The sequence below is a fragment of the Puma concolor genome, chromosome D2 (genome assembly GCF_028749965.1).
Source record: "Puma concolor isolate L17-30 chromosome D2, mPumCon1.1.hap2, whole genome shotgun sequence".
NCBI classification, from domain to species: domain Eukaryota; kingdom Metazoa; phylum Chordata; class Mammalia; order Carnivora; family Felidae; genus Puma; species Puma concolor.
The window spans coordinates 47,458,031-47,477,987 of record NC_141677.1 but is presented as its reverse complement, the minus strand read 5'-3'; the positions used below and the strand labels follow the sequence as shown (position 1 = coordinate 47,477,987).

General features: G+C 49.8%; 1 protein-coding gene across 5 annotated transcripts in view; it reads left to right on the top strand.

The window, feature by feature from the left end:
- Positions 1-1,162: 1,162 nt before the first annotated feature.
- ARHGAP22 (Rho GTPase activating protein 22) overlaps positions 1,163-19,957 on the top strand; it is a 176,583-nt gene continuing 157,788 nt past the window's right edge. For 2 of the 5 annotated variants that reach the window (XM_086680232.1, XM_086680231.1), the window contains exons 1-2: positions 1,174-1,454; positions 5,104-5,265. In XM_086680232.1, the coding sequence (XP_086536358.1) occupies positions 5,217-5,265 (49 nt within the window). In that variant the 5' untranslated portion in view covers positions 1,174-1,454; positions 5,104-5,216. Of the gene's footprint in view, positions 1,455-5,103; positions 5,266-19,957 lie in introns of all 5 variants that reach the window. The other 3 variants (XM_086680233.1, XM_086680237.1, XM_086680229.1) reach the window with 3 other exon arrangements.

Genomic DNA, 19,957 nt, shown 5'->3' with positions numbered 1-19,957 from the left:
CGTCGCTCCTTCCATTGCAGCCCCCACGCCTCCTCCAGCAAGACTGGATTGAGGCAATAGCCTTCCGCAGTGCATGCCTGAAGGAGGCCTAGAACGCTGCTTTCCAGTTGCATCCACGGTAGCAGTGGGGACTGACAGGCTCTAAGAACAGCACACTACACCTCGCTTCTCACGAGCCCTGAGCTCTGGCCTTGCAACAGGGTGTGTGCCTCCTCGCCTCTGCCAGCAACCACTCTCCACCACTGCCCACCCTGCCCCACTCCCAGGGGCCTCCAAGGGCAGTGTTTTTAGGGTAGAGGATGGGCCTGCCTCTGCCATCACCACTTCCCTGAGACTGGACTGACGGAGACTCTCACCCCAGCCCCAGCTCTGCCCAGATGTCAAATCAGACTTTCGAAGGCTACCAGTCGATGGCCAGCCACCCTGCTTTGGTCAGGGAGACCAAGAGCAAAGGGCCACACTGAGTCCAGGGGAGGGGGAGGCCGGCCCAGCCTCAGAGAAAGGAACTGCCCACCAGAGCCCCACTGGGAGGCCAGGTCACTAAAGGCTACCTTCCTATTTCTCCCCTTGGCCTTGGCTTTCAAAAGATGTTTAATCAGCTGGCCTTGGTTTCAAATCTCAGCAATGCCATTTGTAATCTGTCCCCTTAGAAAATTCACTGAACCTTTCCGACCTCAGTTTCCCAATGCACGATGTAGGGAGATTTAAGCCATGCTGGTTTCTTGGAAAGTGGCTCAGATTCCCCCACCCCCTCCTTACCCTCTCCCACAACCTGAGGGCTCCTACCCTGCGAATGACCTCCAGCCCCACAGCCCCACCTTCCTGCCCATACTGAAGACACAAGACTGGCCAGCTGTGCAGAATTCGGGAAGACTCCGTGTGGAAATCCCCAGGAAATCTACACACCCTACCACACCCTACCTACATGTGACCCCAGAGAAGGTGAGGGGGAGCCACTGAGAGGCTCCCCCCCCACCCCCCCGCGAGTGAGGCCATAGGCCCCAGGAATGTGAGGCTGTGCCTGCTGGTGCCCGCCAGGGGGCGCGCTGCACCAAGTCGAACTCCTGGCGGGCGTGCACTCCTGGGCCGGCCTGCCGCAGCCCCTCCTGGCAGAGGTGAGCCTGGCGGGGCAAGACTTCCTCAGGCGGGGCAGCCGCAGGCTCTTACCAGGCCAAGGACCGCCAGCAACGCAGCGTCCCCAGAGGCACCGAGGAGCCAGGGAGCCTGCATCTGACTGATGATGTTGGGCCGGGACAGCTTCCTCCTGGTCCTGCCCGCCTCCCCTGCCCGCTCGTCACATGGGGGGGCCGGGGGCAGGGCCAAGGCCACGGCCATGGCCACAGGGTGAGCAGCGGGGGCAGGGAGCCCGAGCGCTCCCTCCAGGCGGTGCCAGAGGAAGGATCCCAAGCAGGCGCCAGGGCGGCGGAGACGGAGGTGTCCGGCCCGGGTCCCAGGTGAGCAGACCCCAGCCGGCAGCACCCAGGCAGCTTTCCTGGACGTCTGCCTGCCTGGGTCCGGATGCCCGCCGGGTAGTGGGTGCTCGTTCTCACGGCTCACATGCAGGCGCAGCCCCAGGCTGCCGGGGATGAGCGAGGGGCCACAAGGTGAACGTGTGCCCAGGCCAGTGCAGGACAGCGGGGCCATTCGGCCGCCCTAGAGGATGGGGGAGCAGCGAGGGCCCGAGCGCCGTGGGTCTGAATGTCCCATCTCCACCACGTTCAATTGCGATGGGGTGACTCACAAGTCCACCTCGGCGTACTGTCAGGTTCATGTATCTGCTCCACAGTCGGCGCCTACTGAGTGCCGGTTGTCGTTATTTATAACGTTTGCCGGTCGGGGCATGCCCCGTGCGGGGCATCCTGGCCTGAGTCCAGGAGGACCCGGTGCTCCCAGCACCTTCTCCCACAATGAGCCGGTTGGCCGTGTGGCCGGAACCAACCAAACCGTTCCTGGCTGAGTCATCCCCCGGCTCCCCTGGACTGCCTTGTGCTGTGCTGCACAGCAAGGGGGTGGGGTGGGGGCAGTGCCCCAGCTGTACTGAGCTTACCTGGGATGTGGCCTGCCCTTGAACACTGCTGCCAAGAATGATGGGTGAGGGGAAGGAAAGGACTAGGCTGGGTACTTGGAGAGCAGTTCTCCTGTCCCCTCTGCCCCTGAGATTGCTTCCCCTCTCCCCGAGGCTGGCAGGCAAGGCCCACCTTATCTGCCCTTCCACCCGTGTTTCCCCCAAAGCAATCGCCCACGCCCTGGAACCTTGGCATCCTCACTGCAGGCTGAGGTCTGTGAAGGTCACTCCCCTAACCAGAGCCCTCCTGGTATAATCATGCCCCCCACCCAACACACACACCCCTGATGTAGATAGGGGCCAGTGAGGGGAGAGACCTGCTCAGGGCACATGGCACAGCCAGGACAGAGGCTTAGCACACTGGAGGGCCTCTTTGCTCTGTGATAGCAGAGCTGAGATTGGGTCCTACATCTGGCCAGGAGAAAGGTAGGGGCGAGAAAGAAACTAAGGGTGATCAGCATGTTCAAGGGGAAGAACTAACATTTTACTCACCCTCTCTCTCTTTCTCCGCCCCCCACCCCTCACACACACACACACACACACACACACACACACACATACACATACATGAGGTCAGTCTCATCTATTCTATCCCTCAGCAATCTGCAGTAGTCACTGTATTTGGAGCCCCTCTCCCCACATTGGTCACAGTGCCCTGGCATGTATTCTAGCATCTGTCCCTTTCCTATACCAGCCCAGGTACCTTGTGAAAGCCAAGTCCACCCAGCTCCTGGGATGAGACCAGGTTGGTTTAGCCAATAGGTACATCTCATTCCCCAGCCATGGGGACTAATTCAAGGATGAATTTGATTGCCCAGTCAAGGCCATGAGGCAAGAGATGTTTGGGAAAGCAGGGAAGGGAAGCTTCCCAGCATTTCAAAGAGAGACACCAAAAGGTATGTTCTCTCTTCCTGTTAGACATGAAGGAGAAAATATTAGCTCCTAAAGCTGGTACCCAGCGTTTTTAATAATTAGGAAACTTTGGTGTTTCCTAATTGGTGTGGATGAAACAGATACCCCAGGAAACAAACAGGGGAACTTGAGGGTGGGAGGGAACCAGACTTGGTTGACATTATCAAGCTGCTGGATCCAACCAGGCCTGAAGTCCATGTTATAAGGTCTTTCCCACTAAAGGAGCCAATAAATCTGCCCTTATGTCTTAAGCCAATTTTAATTGTTGTTTTTGTTTCCAACGACTGCAAGTTTCTTACTTGATTATTTTCTTTTGACCAAAGATAATAATGGATACTCAGAAGGTATAAATATAAGGTTGCCAGATAAAATATGGGACACTCCATTAAATCTGAATTTCAGACCAACAATGAATACCTTTAATACTATAAAAGTAGATATTATGTCCCATGCAATTTTTGGAACCTACTTACACTAAAAATATAACTGGGCATTCTGTATTTTTATTTGCTAAATCTGGTAACCCTATTTCAGTAGCATGTCCAAATTCATACTACTAGAAAAAGAAAAAACCTGGACACAGACCCAGAGTTTTTAATTCTAAAGCCCCTATTACACCAGGTCATGCAAAGGGCTTCTTCCTGTCACTCTTCATTCCCCTCTGTCACCCTCCCAGTCCTGTGTGCTAAAAGAACACAAAGAAATGTCACTCTGGGTCCCTGAGGGTCTCCGGGGTGGGTCCCAGCTCCAGAGTTCTCTGCTTGCCACTCTGCTCCTGTAGCTCCTTGGCTGGGCTCCACCCCAGCCTCGGGTTTGGGGCTTTGCTGCTCTCTTCAAGCAGTGTGGCTTCGTGGCTGCCAGCTGCTCCCGGTCCCTCCTCACAGGCACCACTTGGCAATTCCTCTGTACGGTCCCTATGCTCCCCTTAGAGAATGACAGCAGCTGGAACTATCCGCAGATGGCCACGACTGGAGCATGATGGCACTGTCCCGATGCAGCCTACTGACAGTGCTATCTGGCAGCCCACAGCCCTGCCTCCACCTCCTGTGTCCGTGATGGCCCAACTCCCTGCTTTCCGGCATCCTGCGGGTGGAAGGGATCTGCCCACAATGAATGCGGGCCACGCTTGTCTTATCTGCATGACAGGGACTGGTTCTGTGATCACAAACACGATACAAGCGCAACCCTGCAGAGGCAGGAGAGCAAAGGAGACAAGAAGGGGGTTAGGGAGAACATTCTGGTAGCTGTCCTTCTAGGGGTTGCTCCTCGCCCCTGTAAACTCCATATGTATTTCATTTTATTTTTTTATTTTTTAAAATTGGCATCCAAATTAGTTGGCATATAGTGCAATAATGATTTCAGGAGTAGATTCCTTAGTGCCCCTTGCCCATGTAGCCCATCCCCCTCCCACAACCCCTCCAGCAACCCTCATAAATATGGAGAATAAACTCCGTATGTATGTAAATGGGATCACAACGCCCCTTGGAACTGCCTTTCCCTGAGATGGCCAAGACCACTGTGTCAGTGATGTCGATGGCTGCCTGAATGCCACTTGGCTGTTTTGTAATTGGGATTTTCTTTTCGATTTTCCACAAACGTAAACCATGCAGTGAAGCTGCTGAACAAAAACTGAACAAAAGCACAGAGCTGAGGATCTGCCACTGGGTGCTTTGGGGGTTTGTCTCTCCGACTGGGCACGAGGACCACGTCCTCAGTCTCCCCACGAACAGGACTGTGGTGCGCACCAGATGAGAGCCACACTGCGTACCTGCAGGTTGCTGTTTGTAGCATTTTCTAGGCTGCGTGAAAAAACACAGCTCCTTTTGAATCCAGGTCAGCTGATGGAAAAGATCGAGCAAAGCATCTGACGTGTGAAGGGCTTTGCTATTTTACTGCCATCATCTTGTTGATGCTCCGCTTGCCCTGAGGGGTAGTTGTCATTATTGTTCCCATTTTACAGACTTGAGGAACTAACACCCACAAGGTCCCGTGACTTGCCCAAGGCCATTCCAAGATCCCTGGGTACACTCGTATTTAAGGGACTAATTCCTCACAGCAAGGGTTCTTGTTTGAAATCCAAGAAAACACCAGATAAAGGGCATTCTAAATATATTTCTTTTCTATAGATGCTGATCTCCTGTTACTGGAAAACAGGAATTAGCTTGTCTGCTTGAGGATGTGGTTGGTTCTTTATAAAAAGGATATACAAGAAATTTGCACATAGACTGCCAGCTTCATTATGCTGCCGACAGCTTCCAGCAAAAGAACATTTGCAGCCAGATATTTCGGTAAGAATTTTATTCTATTCTATGTGGAGTATGATTACCTTTGCTCTGGGCTTCATGTTTGAGAGATAGGGGTCACTTGAGGCTGAGAGATGGGGTCACTCGAGGAGCTGTCTTGGCCTCGTGGGCTGCAAGTATCTAGGAGCATCTGTGGTCGAGGGTTGGACACCGGCTGATGGCACAGCCCTCACCCCTGAACTTGGGAGCTGTTCTGTGTCTGCCTGAAACACAGAGCCTTCAACATGACCATTATTGTTGGAGGGATTTGACTCCAGTGACTCAAAGCTCTGTTGACATTCAGAATCTGTAAGGACCACGGTGCCCAAAGACGGAGGGGGCAAGAGGCAGGTCCTTCACAGGAAAAGCTGTGCATTCTGCTTGGAAGCCATCCAGCCAAGCAGTTAATTCAGAAACGATGAGATGGTTCAGTAGCCCCCATTAAAGTGGCAGGAGGTGACTTAGGCCAAGTGAAACAACCCTTGGGGGGGGGGGTCACATGCAGGTGCTGTGTGGGTGGTCGTGCAGATGCTTCTTGGGGGGATCACATGGGTGCTGGTTGGGTCGCTGTGCAATGGTGTTCCATGTTCTCTGGACCTGGACACCTTCATCAGATGGTGCTTGAAATCCCAGATACTAGAGGCAGAAATGCAGACAGTGGTCTTCAACCTTGCTGTATGTTAGACTCATGAAGGAGCTTTTAAAAATCCACAGGTATTTTTAAATACTCGGAGACTGGTCTGTAGTGGGTTCCAGACATCAGCGTATTTTTTAATTCCCAGGTGAAACTCATAAGCAGCCAGGGCCAAGGAACCACCAGACCGAAGCTTGGGAGGCCTCAGACCGTACACAGCGGCCCTTGCGGGGGTCTGAGTGGATATTTGTAGGGATGAGGAGTCGAGCTCTGTGGTCACAAAGCCAGGTCGCCTGGATCTGACTCTGGGCTGGACGCGTGCTACGGGACACTTCTCATAATGTTTAACATCCTGCGTCTGTCTCCCTTTCTACAATAGGGGTGGGAAACAGCTGAAATTAGCCCTTCATTCTGTTTGGTTCTAACGCATTAGGGGGCTGTAAAATCTCCAGGTATTTTCCTCTCAGCTGGGTTTATAGCATCATCTGATTAGAAAGGAAAAGTCACTTGCTTTTGTGCAAGGTTCTGGCCACGAGATTTTCACAGCATAGCAGATACGCACCCCCCAGCTTCAGAGTAGAGATGATAATTCTTTGGGGGGAAAAAAATGAGATATTGCACGAGATACCTGAATTTAAAGAAGCTGATGGAACTAAATTTTTAATGGCAATGAAATTCACACAACAAAATTAACCATTTTAAACCGAACAGTTAATTCAGTGGTGATTCACACATTCACAACGTTGTGCAGCTTTCACCTCTCTCCAGTTCCAAAGCATTTTCACCACCCAAAAAAAAAAACCCCATACCGGCTAAGCAGAGGCTCCCCACCTCCCCCAGCCCTGGCAACCATTGATCCGCTCTCTATCTCTAGGACTTCCCAATTCTGGATATTTCATATAAATGCAATCATAGAACATGTGTCCTTTTGTGTCTAGAGTGATGTTTTTGAGATGGATCACATGGGAACACATATCAGTACTTCATTCCTTTAGACTTAATTTTAAAATCATTATGTGGCCACCAACAGCTCGGCAGCTTTATAAAAAACGGGCCAGCCATGCTGTTCCGTAGAAGGCTTCTGAAAAAGAGGAAAGTTGGGCAGTACAGAGGAAGCAGTGTCTTCTCATCCTTGGTCTCTCTGGGTCCACCCTTCTGTCTCTCTCCCTTTCTGTTTCTCTTTCTGTCTCTCTCTGTCTCTCTGTCTCTCTCTCTGACTCTCCCCCTTCTCTCTCCTCTCTCTCTCACCATAGATTCTGGAGGAGCCCATTTGGGAGCGGGAGCTTGCTTTTAACTGAAATTAAATTGGGAGACTGGGGGGCAAATGGAAGATCCTTTGGGGTAAAGTTGTGCTGCTGTACATTTCTTCACTCTGCCCAGAGTTTTGTCAGGTCAAGGACCTGCCATATACCAGGAAACCAGAGGCCAGCCAGTACGTTGGTCTCCCACTTGGGGAGACCTGTCACCCAGCCATAAGTACCGCCCTCGGCTCCGCCACTTGTGTTTCCTGTGACATGACCCTGCCCGTTCTCACCACCTGCAGCCTCTTTGCTCCCCAGCTTCCCACACTGCTGCCCACTGGTCTGCCCAGTTCTGTCCCACAGACTGCTGGATTCCCCCAGTTAGCTGACACCCCCCTGGTTCCTCCCCATGGCGGGTCCAAATCATGGTGGGCAGAAAGATGATAACCTCTGCCCATGCTGAGCCAGAGAGTCCAGAAGGAAAGGGAAGGCTGCTCTGAGTCTGGTCATCCCTTCAGGATCCCAGCTCCTTGGCCCACAACCTAACCTTCAGGACCAAGATCAGGGAGCAGCTTAGACTGGCCATCCTCCATCACAACCCTCTCCAGCGTCCTCCCAACTCGGGCTTTGCTCACTTGGTCTTTCTCTGAAACATCTCCTCTCCCCTCCCTGCTGTGGATGGCGGGGATGTGAGGAAACCACAAGAACCCAGATGGGGAGGCAAGAGTGTGCACTGGGAGAATAGGAGACTCAGAGAGAGGGGAACTGAAATCATAGGGAGGGAAGCAGTGGAGGAGAGATAGCTTCATACTATGTCAGACTCTTTTTCATGGGCCAGAGGGAGCTATTGAAGGTTGTAAGTGTAGGACTCTTTGGATCAGAATTATAGGACACTTGAAATGTACAATATTATATGTCACTATACTTGCAATTTCAAAAACAAAGAAAAATAGATCAGATCTGTGGTTACTGGAGGTGGGGCCGGTGGGGGGAGGGTAATTGGGAGAAAGTGGTCAAAACGTACAAATTTCCAGTTATAAGATAAACAGGTAGTAAACAAGAGGGCTGGAATGTACAATGTGGTGACTGTAGTGATATATTTAGAAGTTAAGAGAGTAGAGCCTAAGAGTTATCATCATAAGGAATGCTTTTCTCTTTTTGTAGCTGTATGAGATGGTGGGTGTTAACTAAACGGCAGTGATCATTTCACAATAGATGTAAATCAAACTGTTTTGTTGTACACCTTAAGCCCATACAGTGCTGGGTGCCAATTATATCCCAATAAAACAGGAGAAGAATTATTTATAGGAAGACTGATGTGGCAGCAGGGTATGAAGTCAGCTGTCACCTAGATTCTTACAAAGACATCCTTACTGGTCTTCCTGACCATGGAAACCCATCCGTCTCTTCTTAAAATTTGTTTTTTAATGTTTATTTGTTTTTGATAGACAGAGAGAGACAGAGTTGAGCAGGGAAGGGGCGGAGAGAGAGGGAGACGCAGAATGCAAAGCAACCTCCAGGCTCTGAGCTGTCAGCACAGAGCCCGATGCGGGGCTCAAACTTACAGACCGTGAGATCATGACCTGAGCCGAAGTTGGACGCTCAACCCACTGAGCCACCCAGGCGCCCACATCCGTCTCTTCTTAATACTGCAGCTGGAATGGGGCTCTTAAAGCCTAAATCTGATGAGTGTCACTCGCTGAGCTCATCCCAGTGGATTCCCGTGTCAGCACTCCATCTGACTCACCATTACCCATCACTTCATCTCCCATGTCCCCCACTTGCTAGGCACCAGCAATACTGGCTTCCTTGCTACTCCTCAGATGTGCCAGGTTTTTGCGTGTGCTCTGCCCTCTCTCTGAAGTGCCCCTCCCCCCAGACATCCACGTGACTCACACACTGACCTCCTTCAGACTTTGACCCAAATGCCATCTTCTTTCAAGGCTTCAACTGACCACCTGTCTGTGTCCCGATAGGGTAGGATATTCAGTAACTGAGTCATGGGTCGCCTGACCATCACAGTGACTCAAAGATCCAGGCTGATGAGACAATGATCTCACGTGGTGCAGGTGGCCAATCCAGGGGGTAAAGGGAGCGACTGAGCTCTAGAAAAGTCTCAGGCCAGCAATAAAATCCTTGGTCTGGAAGTCCTGCATGCCACACTCATTGTCAACTCATTGTCCAACTACCCATAAAGAGTCCCAGGAAATATAGTACTACGACGTACCTAGAAGGGCTAATGGGCAGTATTTGCCTAACGGCAGTAATGACCGCACTACTTGCCACCCACCCCGACATTCCTCTCCTTCTTACCTGCATTATTTTTCTTCACATCATTTGTTACTATCTCATATGTTTGTGCATTTAACAGCGTTATGGAGGGGTAGGTTGCATAGGATAAAATTCACCCATTCTAAGTATACAATTCAATGATTTTTAGTATATTTGTAGAGTTGTACAATCATCACCATGACCGAATTTTGGGACATCTCTATCACCCAAAAAAGTTCCCTTGGGCACATTTGCAAATAATCCTTACTCCTGCCCCAGCCCAAGGGAACCATTGCTCTGCCTTTTGTCTTTATAAATTTGCCTTTTTGAGACACTTTATGGAAATGGAATTCTATATTATGTGGTCTTCTGCATGAGGATTCCTTCACTTAGCATAAGGTTTTTGAGGTTCATTCATGTTCTTGTGTGTATCAGTGGTTTGTCCCTTCTTAGCTGAACGATACTCTGATTGTGTGGATGTACATTATTTGATTTATTGTTTGATGGCCTAGTGTAATGGCCTGTCCTGAAGAAAGTTCCATGTTACTTGAAAATAATGTACATTCCGCACCCATTGTAAAGGGTGTCCTATACATGGCAACGAGCTCACATGGGTCGATCATGTCATTCCAGCCTTCAATCTCGTTGCTGATGTCGTGTCTAGTTGTTCTCTCAGTTATTGAGACTGGGATATGGAAATCTCCAGCTCTTGTTATTCAACTGTCTGCCGTCAGTGTTTGCCTCATGTATTTTGAGGCTCTCTCAAGCGTGTATATATTTATAATTGTTACAGCTGCCTCGTGGCCTTGGTTGGACAACCAGTCCATCTCTGCACCTGTCTCTCCTTGCTCCTCACCCCTCACACTCGCTCACGGTGAGGAGGAAAGGCAGGTGTGTTAGTTTGCTCTAGCTGCCATAACAAAGTACCACAGGCTGAGTGGCTTAAACGACAGAAACTTATTTTCTCATCATTATGTACACTAGAAATCTAAGATCAAGGTGTCGGCGAGGTTAGTTCCTTCTGGGGCCTCTCTCCTTAGCTTGCAGATGTCTGTCTCTGTCCTAATTTCTTCTAACCAGTTATGTTGGATTAGAACCCAATCTATTGACTTCATTTCAACTTAAACCCCTCCTTAAAGACCCTATCTCCAAATACAGTCACATTCTGAGGTGCTAGGGGTTAGGAATTCAGTATATGAACTTGGGGTGGGGAGGGTGGATACAGTTTATCCCACAACATCAGGAAAGAGCCCTCTTGTTGTCCTGGGCTGCAAGCTGGCAACCCTGAGGCCTCTGTGCCCCAGGAACAAGGAGGCTGGAGAGAGAGGCTGGGCAAAACCCCTGGCGAACGTCTAGACAGAAGCTTTGCCAGACACACTGCCCGCTGGGGAGCCAAGCGGAAGCCCACACTTACCCACCCCCAGCAGCAGAACCAAGTAGGGGCTGAGTCAGAGGCTTTCCTTAGGGAGCCATTTTCTTCAGATGATTTCTGTTTCTGCACATCTGGGAGAAGTGATCTGACCCTGAGAATGATTGCAAACTAGCAAACCGCAGAGAGGGCTCTCGGCCTTTCTGCACTCTGCGGCTCCTCCTCCCCTCCAGTCCCCTTTAATGCTGCCCAGCTTTGTGGAGGCAGAGCAGCGCCCCCTGTTGGCCAGTTAAGGAAGCTGAGGCTCAGGAAGTTCCTTGACTTCCAAAGGCACACAGCCAGTGAATGGCAGAGGCTGGACTCAACCCAGACCTGAGCTGACCCGTCTCTAGTGTTCATTCATAGCTGCACCTCTACCTTTAGGGACATTGACCACACCCTTGGCCACAGCCATCAAATCCCCTGCCTGAATTTGGAATGTGCCCATCCAGCTCTCTGCACTGGCTTAGTGGTGCAAACTGGCTTCTCTCAACATGTTAGGTGGCTGGCTGTACTGCTTGCCAGATAGACCCTAGACGCAAGGATAGGAGAAAGCTGCATCCTGGTGACTCGGGAGGAAGGTGAAGATGAACATGGCTTTGACTTTCCCATGGCTTTGACTTTCAGAGAGCTGCCCTAAATGCCATCTCACAGTCAGGGCATCCTGAAACCAGCTTTGCCCAGTGTTCAGTTAACAAATGGTCTTTCCTCCTCTACCCAGATCTCTGCTCCCTCCTCCTTTTAGCCCCATGTCATGATCCAGTTCCGGCTAACTTACCAGTACACAGGGAAAATCAACCCTCCCACCTTGCTGCTGACATCATTTTCCCAATTTGGAAAAGATAAGACTAGTCCTTAGAGAAAGCCAGGCATCCTAGGTCCACCACTTACTCTGTGAGCTTATTCAGGTTATATGATCTCTTCATTTGGGTTCCTCACTATAAAAGGGAGATCATGGTAGGCCATATCACAGAACTGTGATCCTTTATAAGGATCCTTTATAAGGATTACACACCTAATAAAATAAATAAATACTTAAATAAATACATAAATACATACATACATACATAACAGATTTCAAAGAAGGGCACACGGTAATTCCTGAAAGAATAAGAATTCCTGTCCAGACAAACCATTGAATTCTGTTGTTAATCTCTGGCTCTGAGCTGTTGCCTTTGGTAATTTTTTGAAAAGAAAGCAGAATGACCAGCTTGTGCCTGATGGAGACTCTGTGTAGGGGCACAAGGACCCCATACTTGGAGTCAGGCACCCCCATTTTATTTCTCCAGCATTCAGGGAATGCAAATCCAATACCAGTCAACTGAGGATCCCAGAGAAAGTCAGACTGTCACAGAGATGAAAGCTCGCTGGGGCCATTAAAGGTGACAAGTCTGGGAAGTTCACTCATGGGATCTCTAATGAAGGGTTGGTAATTCATTTGGCCACTCAGCACTCAATCATTGTGCCAGGCACTGTTCTAGGCACTGGGGATACAGCTGGTAACAAAACCAATAAAAATGCCCACTTCCTGGAGCTCATTCATCACTTGTTATAATCTAATGGAGGGATCTAGAGGAAGCTGCTCTTCGAAGTCTTCCATGTGGACTAAGGGCCTCTGGGAGGTGAATCAGGATCTTCTAGAGACAGGAAGGTAGGAGGTACAGTAAGAGTTGTTTGTGAAAAAGAATAGTCATTCTGCAGCAGCTATGAAGTTTGACATGGGAAGAGCGTAGAAATTGTCACTCCCACCCATACAACAAGGAAGACTATAAATGAACTTATAATCAATGATTTTTCTTAGACCCGTCAGAAAGTTCAAGTCACAGGGCAAACCACCACCTCAAATCTAAAGACGTAGGCAATTCATAAAATAACAGCCAAGATCAGTCTACCTGACGCAGAAGCCACTAGAATCATAATCTGGTATGAACACTTAAATGCTAAATTTGACTAACTTCTGGAGGCTGAGTGTGGATTCGCTTGAGAGTGAGAAACTCCTGGAAGCCCAGAATTAGCAGGGCGGGGGAGAGGAGAACACTTTCATGGGTTTTGCCTCCAGGAACTGCACCAGAGTCTCAAGATGAAGAATCAAGAAAAATTCCTGTATGTTTTGGACAGGGGAAAGGGAAAAGTAACCACTTGGCAATATGACCAGAATGTTACCCATAAGAAAGTCCTGCCCTCCAAGTAAAACATCTCACCAGAGCCACAGCGGCCTAGTGGAAGGACTCCAACTAGTCCTTCCAACTCCAACTTCCTCTAGAAATTCGTTTGCCAACTCCAGCTTCCTCTAGACTTCCCTCTCACCGGGGGTGAGGGGAAGAGTGGCCTATTTAATAGTTCTGAGGGTCATAGCCCAGGGACTCAGGCCCACAAAAAGACTGATGATTAGACAAGATTATAAAATGCTTCTCCTCCTCACACCTTCCCAACACATCAGCAGGGCTCAAGTATAACCACGTGTCGCAACTGAAAGAGCCGTAAGACACAGGATCTATTTAGGAAGGAGTTCTTAGGGAAACCTAAAGACAGTAGAGAAGAAAAGAAAATAAGGAAGCTAGAAAAATGGAAGCGTCTGGCACCTAAAGATATGATAAACACTAATCACAGCACAGTGCCCAGCCAAGTTAACATAAAACCTCAAATAAGATCTATTTACTTCAGTTTCTATTGCCCAATACATTAGGTATGGCTTCCAACCAAAAATTACAAAGCATGCTAAAAAAGCAAGAAAAAAAAAAAGAAAGCCTAAAGAGATAAACTAAGTATTAGACAGTTGCATATGTAAGGAACTTGGAAGTCACCACTCTGTCCTAAGGCCAGGTACCAGCTAAACATTGAAAAATCAGCAACTCTTCTAGGATCCATAAGAGAAGGGAGGGCACAGGGCAAACCACTACCTCCAAGATTGGGGACAGACAGGCAAGCACAAGGAGTCACCACTTACTACAGCAGGGATTCACATGTAATAGGAAGCCGCCCTGGGAACCAGGGCCAGCGAAGCAAAACCTGCAGTGTAACTGACGAATTGCTGGAGGTTCGGTGTGGATAACTGAGAGTTAAGAGCCCCAGGGGAAACCCAATCATTAGGAGAGTCCCACAGTATCTTGAGATTTACCACCAAGAGTTTGACCAGGTTCCCACAGTAAATGTCAGCGGGAGGAGAGGAAAAGGAACCGTTTTTGAAATACACCAGAGTGCTCTGTTCTTTTTGTTTTTTTAAAGTTTATTTGTTTATTTTGAGAGAGAACACAAGTGGGGGAGGAACCGAGAGAGAGGGAAAGAGAGAGAGTATCCCAAGCAGGCTCCGTGCCATCAGTGCAGGGTCCAATATGGGGCTCGAACTCACAAACTGTGAGATCATAACCTGACCCGAAACCAAGAGTCAGACACTCAACCCACTGAGCCCACCCAGGTGCCCCAGGAGAGTGCTCTGTTCTTAACAAGGCCTGACCTCAGAAGAAACTAGTTAATCAGAGCCCAACCCGATGGGGTGTTATTAGAGCCTAACTGACCTAGAGAAAGTAAATACCCAGCCCCAGGCAGCTCTAGCCAAGCATCAGAATCAGACTCAGCCACGGCAGAGATTTTGGAATTGTCAGGAAGGGGATTTGGGGGCGCCTGGGTGACTCAGTTGCTAAGCGTCCGGCTTCAGCTCAGGTCATGATCTCACAGTTCGTGGGTTCGAGCCCTGCATCGGGCTCTGTGCTGACAGCTCAGCGCCTGGAGCCTGCTTCAGATTCTAGGTCTCCCTCTTTCTCTCTGCCCCTCCCCCTCTCATGCTCTGTGTCTCTCTCTGTCTCTCTCAAAAATAAATAAACATTAAAAAATAAATAAATAAAAAGTAAGGCGGGGGATGTAAAATAACTCCAATGAGTATATTAAGGACTTTATGACTATACCATGAGTTATGTCCAGTGGCTCTGAGGTAGGGATCAGCATGGAGGAAGTTCACTGGACCAAGGCTGCGGGGAGTCAGCAAGCAGGACCGAGCTGAGGGGGAGGCTGGATTGTGACATAGGTACAACAGGGCGTCAGTCAGCTGCCCACCCAGCTGAGGCTGGGGTAGACCTCAAGCTCTGTGCTCACTTGGGACGAGAAGGCCAGGCCTTCATACCCACACTGAGCAGCCATCAGAGGTGGCTGCCCCCAGGAAGGGAGGTACCTTAGGTAGGCGGTGAGGAAATCTCCACCACAGGGAGAGGCTGAGGGCTGCCTATCAGTCCTCAGGGCGTCTGGGTTGCATAGCAGAACCCACTACAGGCCATCTCTAGATTCCCACTGGTATAAACTAGGCCGTGAATGCACTTTTCTCTACAAGGTGACGAATTTGAAGGATACACCCCCAGGGGCCGATGTGCTGGGTCAGGGCTGTGCGGTGTGCTCCTCCCTGAGTCCGGTCATTGGGCCACAGCTGCCTCTGGAGGGTGGCATTCCTCTCTCCACTCACACTCCCTGGGGTTGATGGATGGCAACGCAAGCTCTGTCCCTCCCCTGTGAGACAAATGACTGTTGTCCCCACCTCTTACCTGTACCAAAGAAAGTAACTCGGGGGCTGCATGGAGAATGAGAAGGGGTTTAAGCCCATTCTGTGATGAATTCCTGTTGGTTATGAATATGCTTTAACTGATATTACTGAGTCCGTGATTTGACGACTTCCGGAAGTCTTTATCCTTTCAGTTTGCTAACAGGGGTCACCACAAGGAATCAGAGGCCTTGAAAGCAGATTTCTGGGCCTACCTGTGGTTTGGGGACCCCAGGGGTGGAGGGTGGAGCCAACAGAATAAGCAGTTTCATCACACAGGTACCATCTGGCAGACTCCTGTGCCTAGTCCTTGGCCCTAGAAAGGGACAGAGCCACCTGGTGTTCGATACCTCAGCAGGCTGGGGTTGAGATAGCAGCTTAGCCCCTGCTCGCTGGTGGCCTTGAACACATATTTACCACCTCCGGGCCTTTCTTTCCTCCTAAAACAGGAATTAAAACATCTTTGGAGGGTAATATGTGTGAACCATAATATCAGGGCTTGGTGCATGGTACGTGCTCAGCAAATGGTAACTGGGGACGGCGTCGCCTTGCTGTCAGGGCTGGCTCTGAGACTGTATGAGTGCATGGCTGGGACACTTATGCGTGCACGTATGAGTGCATTGAGGGCCATCCTGAACAGAGAGGTCAGGCCAGATTCACATGCCCACTGCAAGCAGGAGAAATGGGCCTGATGTCAGTCCCTGGCTGCGTCCTCTGGTCATTGCCCCTTTCTTTGAATCATAGAGTACTGTGTTCAAGCCTTTGCCTTGGGATCGATGCTCCACACAGGAGTATCACACAGTATAGGGCCAGGGCCCTGAGGCTAGACAGTACCTTTCTGCAAATGACAGCCATGTCCTTCTCCCAGGCTGGGCCAGCCCCAGGCCCAGACCGTAGAGCATGCCCTGAATGACGCCTCCTGCACCTCTTCAGCCTTGTACACTGTCAGCAGGGCCCAAATGCCCAGCCCCGCCAGGGGGTTCTTACACTGTATGTGCAGAATTACAGATTTGGGATCTTGTAAGTCCCTTGGGATATTGGCAGAGATTGATATCCAAAATTGAAAATGTGGGGAGAGGAGAAAAATGCCATGGACACAGACCTAAGATGCTCCCCACTGCCCTGCCCTGGGATAGACCAGAGCCCCTGCCCTATGTCTGGTTCTTTGCCCTCTCCCAAACCCTGTCCTGGGCGTAGGCCCAGGAGAGAATGTGACAGGCCCTGGCCTTGAGGGTTCACATCTAGAGGAAGGAAAACGGCCTTGGATATCTGTCTTACCCTCTCTGATTCTCTGACACCAACTGGGTATCAAAACAATTCAATTCAATTCAATTCAATTCAATTCAATTCAACTCAACTCAACTCAATTCCGACACTAGCTGTCCAGAATTAGCACAGATCCCGCAGGCTAAGGACTCAGTCCCACAAAACTGCCCCCACTTCAGACACTAGTTGCAAATGGCTTGTCCCGGCACTTCTGTCCAGCTTGACTATGAATTCAGGGATTCGCATGAGCCCCTTCTCAGTTTTGATGATTACTCAAATGGCTCAGAGAACTCACGAAAATACTTGGCTTACTGTTACTGGTTTGTTGTAAAAGGTACAATTGAGGGGCAGCCCAACGGGAAGAGATGCATAGCCAAGGTATGGGGTGAAGGTGGGGGACACCCGGAGCAACCATGTCCTCTCCGGGCGTGCCACCATCCCAGCATCTCCAAGCCAGAAGCTCTGTGAACTTTGTCATTGGCGGTGGGGGGGGGGGGGGGGGGGGGGGGCGCAGATTTCATGGAGGTTTTATGACATAGACACGATTGACCAAATCATTGGCCACCGGTGACTGAGATCAACTTTGAACACTTCCCAGCAGCTACCATTTATTGAAAATGTACTCAATGTTGGGGCGCCTGGGTGGCTCAGTCGGTTAAGCGTCCAACTTCCACTCAGGTCGTGATCTCATGGTTCATGGGTTCGAGACTCAGGTCGGGGTCTGTGCTGACAGCTCAGAGCCTGGAACCTACTTCAGATTCTATGGCTCCCTCTCTCTCTGCCCCTCCCCTGCTCACTCTCTGTCTCTCCCTGTCTCTCAATAATAAATAAGCATTTAAAAAAATTAAAAAAAAAAACAACAGAAAATGTACTCAATGTTAAGCTTCATCTGTTTCTTCCCAAGTCTTCATAATAGCACTGAGGGCTGCTCATCCCAAGGAGGATCATCCCAAGGAGGATCCCAAGGAGGATCCGTTCATCCCAAGGAGGATCTGAGAGGCTAAGACTTGGTGGGTGGGGGTAGGGATGTCAGGATTCAAACCCAACCTGTTTCTCACCAGCACCCTGTCAGGACTCCTGGGCTGGAATCAAGGCATAAGAAGTTCAGAACCAAGCAGACCTAGTTGGACAGTCTGTGTTAGAACTGGGTGCAATTTGGGGGCAGGAGGGGTTAGCTGTTGCGGTATAACAAACAATAAAACTCAGTAGCTTCGAAGAGTAAGCAATTATTCTTGCTGATGGGTCAAGCTCTCCTGGCCTTCACAGTCTTCTGTGCTCAGGGGCTGGGGAGTCCATGGTGGGGGTGCTGGTTAAGGATGGCCTTGCTCACTTTTGTGGTGGTTGCTGGCTATCCGCTAGGGAAAAATCTGGGGTGATGGAGCCACGTGTCTCTCACGGATACAGAGAGGGCTGAGGAATTTGGGAGATTTTTGCAATCAATCTACCACAGGAGGGACACGGCTTCTTCTAAGTATAGGATGCTCATTTTCCTGGGTCTCTCCTGAGGCTAGATTTCCTAGAGGTAAGGCAAGCATTTGGGGAAGCACTTTCTGTTTTAGGTGACATGCTGTGCACGTATAAATCCTCTCCTTTGCTAGGACCCTGGGTGGCTGAGTGCGGTTAGGTGTAGAGCAGAGACTACCTCCTGGGAGCCTTGAAGCTGAGGCACAACGAGAGCTTCTCTCCCCTGTCTGGCCTGAGCCAGAAGGAAGGCCCAGCAAAACCTTCCTGGGCGAGTGTGCGTGCAGAGGGAGTCCCCTCCTTTGCAAGAAAAGGCAACGTGAGCACCATCTGGTCTAATTCCTGCTAAAATCAACCATCTTTAAGCCGAAGGAAAGTTAGGAAAGCACTTCACAGTGGAAATGCAAAATAACAGCACCAGAAGGAATGGCCCTTAACTTGAGCATATTGCAAATAGCAAGTGCGTATTTCTGAAGCCATTTCATGCACTGCAACGTGCCCTGGTGGCAGTGTTGAGTTATGATGAGGATGTAAGTCCCAGAGACAGATGGACCTGGACTTCGATCTCAGCCCCACCCAGACTCCCTGCATGACCTCCGTTAGGCCACAGCCCAGCCCTCAGCTCCACCAAAGTTCACGCTGGCAGACCCTGCTCCACCGTGTGAGCTCATAAATGTGATTTGATCATAACATGTTCATCCCTGCTTTGAAGGGGTGAGTCATGGAGAAGGGGCTCGTTCGCAGGACTTCCTCTGTGTCGTCTAACTTCCCCACAGCCCTGTTGTCCCTGTTTTACATACGAGGGAGCTGAGCCTCAGCGAACACAAGCCACTGATCCCAGTTCCCAGAGCTACCCATTGGCATGGCGATGAATTTGAACTCAGGTCTCCTGGACCTAAAGTCTAAGTAATTTCCATGACCCCTAAGGCCTCCCTGGACTGACTCCTTCTAAAAGACCTCTGGTGACCAGATACCAGAAGAGCATGACGGTCACAAAACATCATGTGCTCTGTGTGGATATTTCTCCTACACTTCTCTCAACACAGTGGCTCAGGTGTGGTTACCTGAGAATCAACCTTATTTATTTTTTTAATTTTGTTGTTTATTTTTTAAAGTTTACATCCAAATTAGTTCGAATCAACCTTATTTACAGAGAAGCAACACTTTTTTTGTAAGTTTTTGATGTTTATTTATTTATTTATTTTGAGAGTGAGAGAGGAAGCACAAGCAGGGGAAGGACAGAGAGAGAGGGAGAGAGAGAATCCCAGGCAGGCTCTGCACTGTCAGTGAACCCTGAGATCATGACCTGAGCTGAAATCAAGAGTCAGACACTTAACCAACTGAGCCACCAGGGGCCCCGGGAAGCAACATTGTTATTAGGAGCCAGGCCTCCCATTAGGGTTAGAATGCGGTAGAATCCTTTCACCCTGACCAAACTGCTCAACGTGCTTCTCTTTTGGCAACATGAGACCTTAATCTTTCTTGGAGTTGGCTCAAATGGCTACCTTTTTGTTGACCCAACATGTTCTCTCAGATCTGAAAGATGCCATCGAAGTTATCTAGTCCAATTCCTGCATTTTCCACAAGAGAAAGGTTATCTGTAGAGGGAAAAGACCTCAACTGCATGGGACTCAGAACATTGGGATAGGGCCTCAAGTTCAGAGACCAGGTACTTAACATCAAAGTTTTCCTGGGTTGTCCAAAGAGATGTGCATAAATGCTCTTATTCAATCCTCTCGACAGTCCTGGCTGGTATTCATGTCCCCATTTTGAAGAAGAGGAAACAAAGGCATGGAGAGATTAACTCATCTGTCCAGGGCCACACCCCTCACCAGTGGCCAACCTGGCACCGGAAGGCAAGTGTGACTGCAGAGGCTGATTCAAGAAGAACA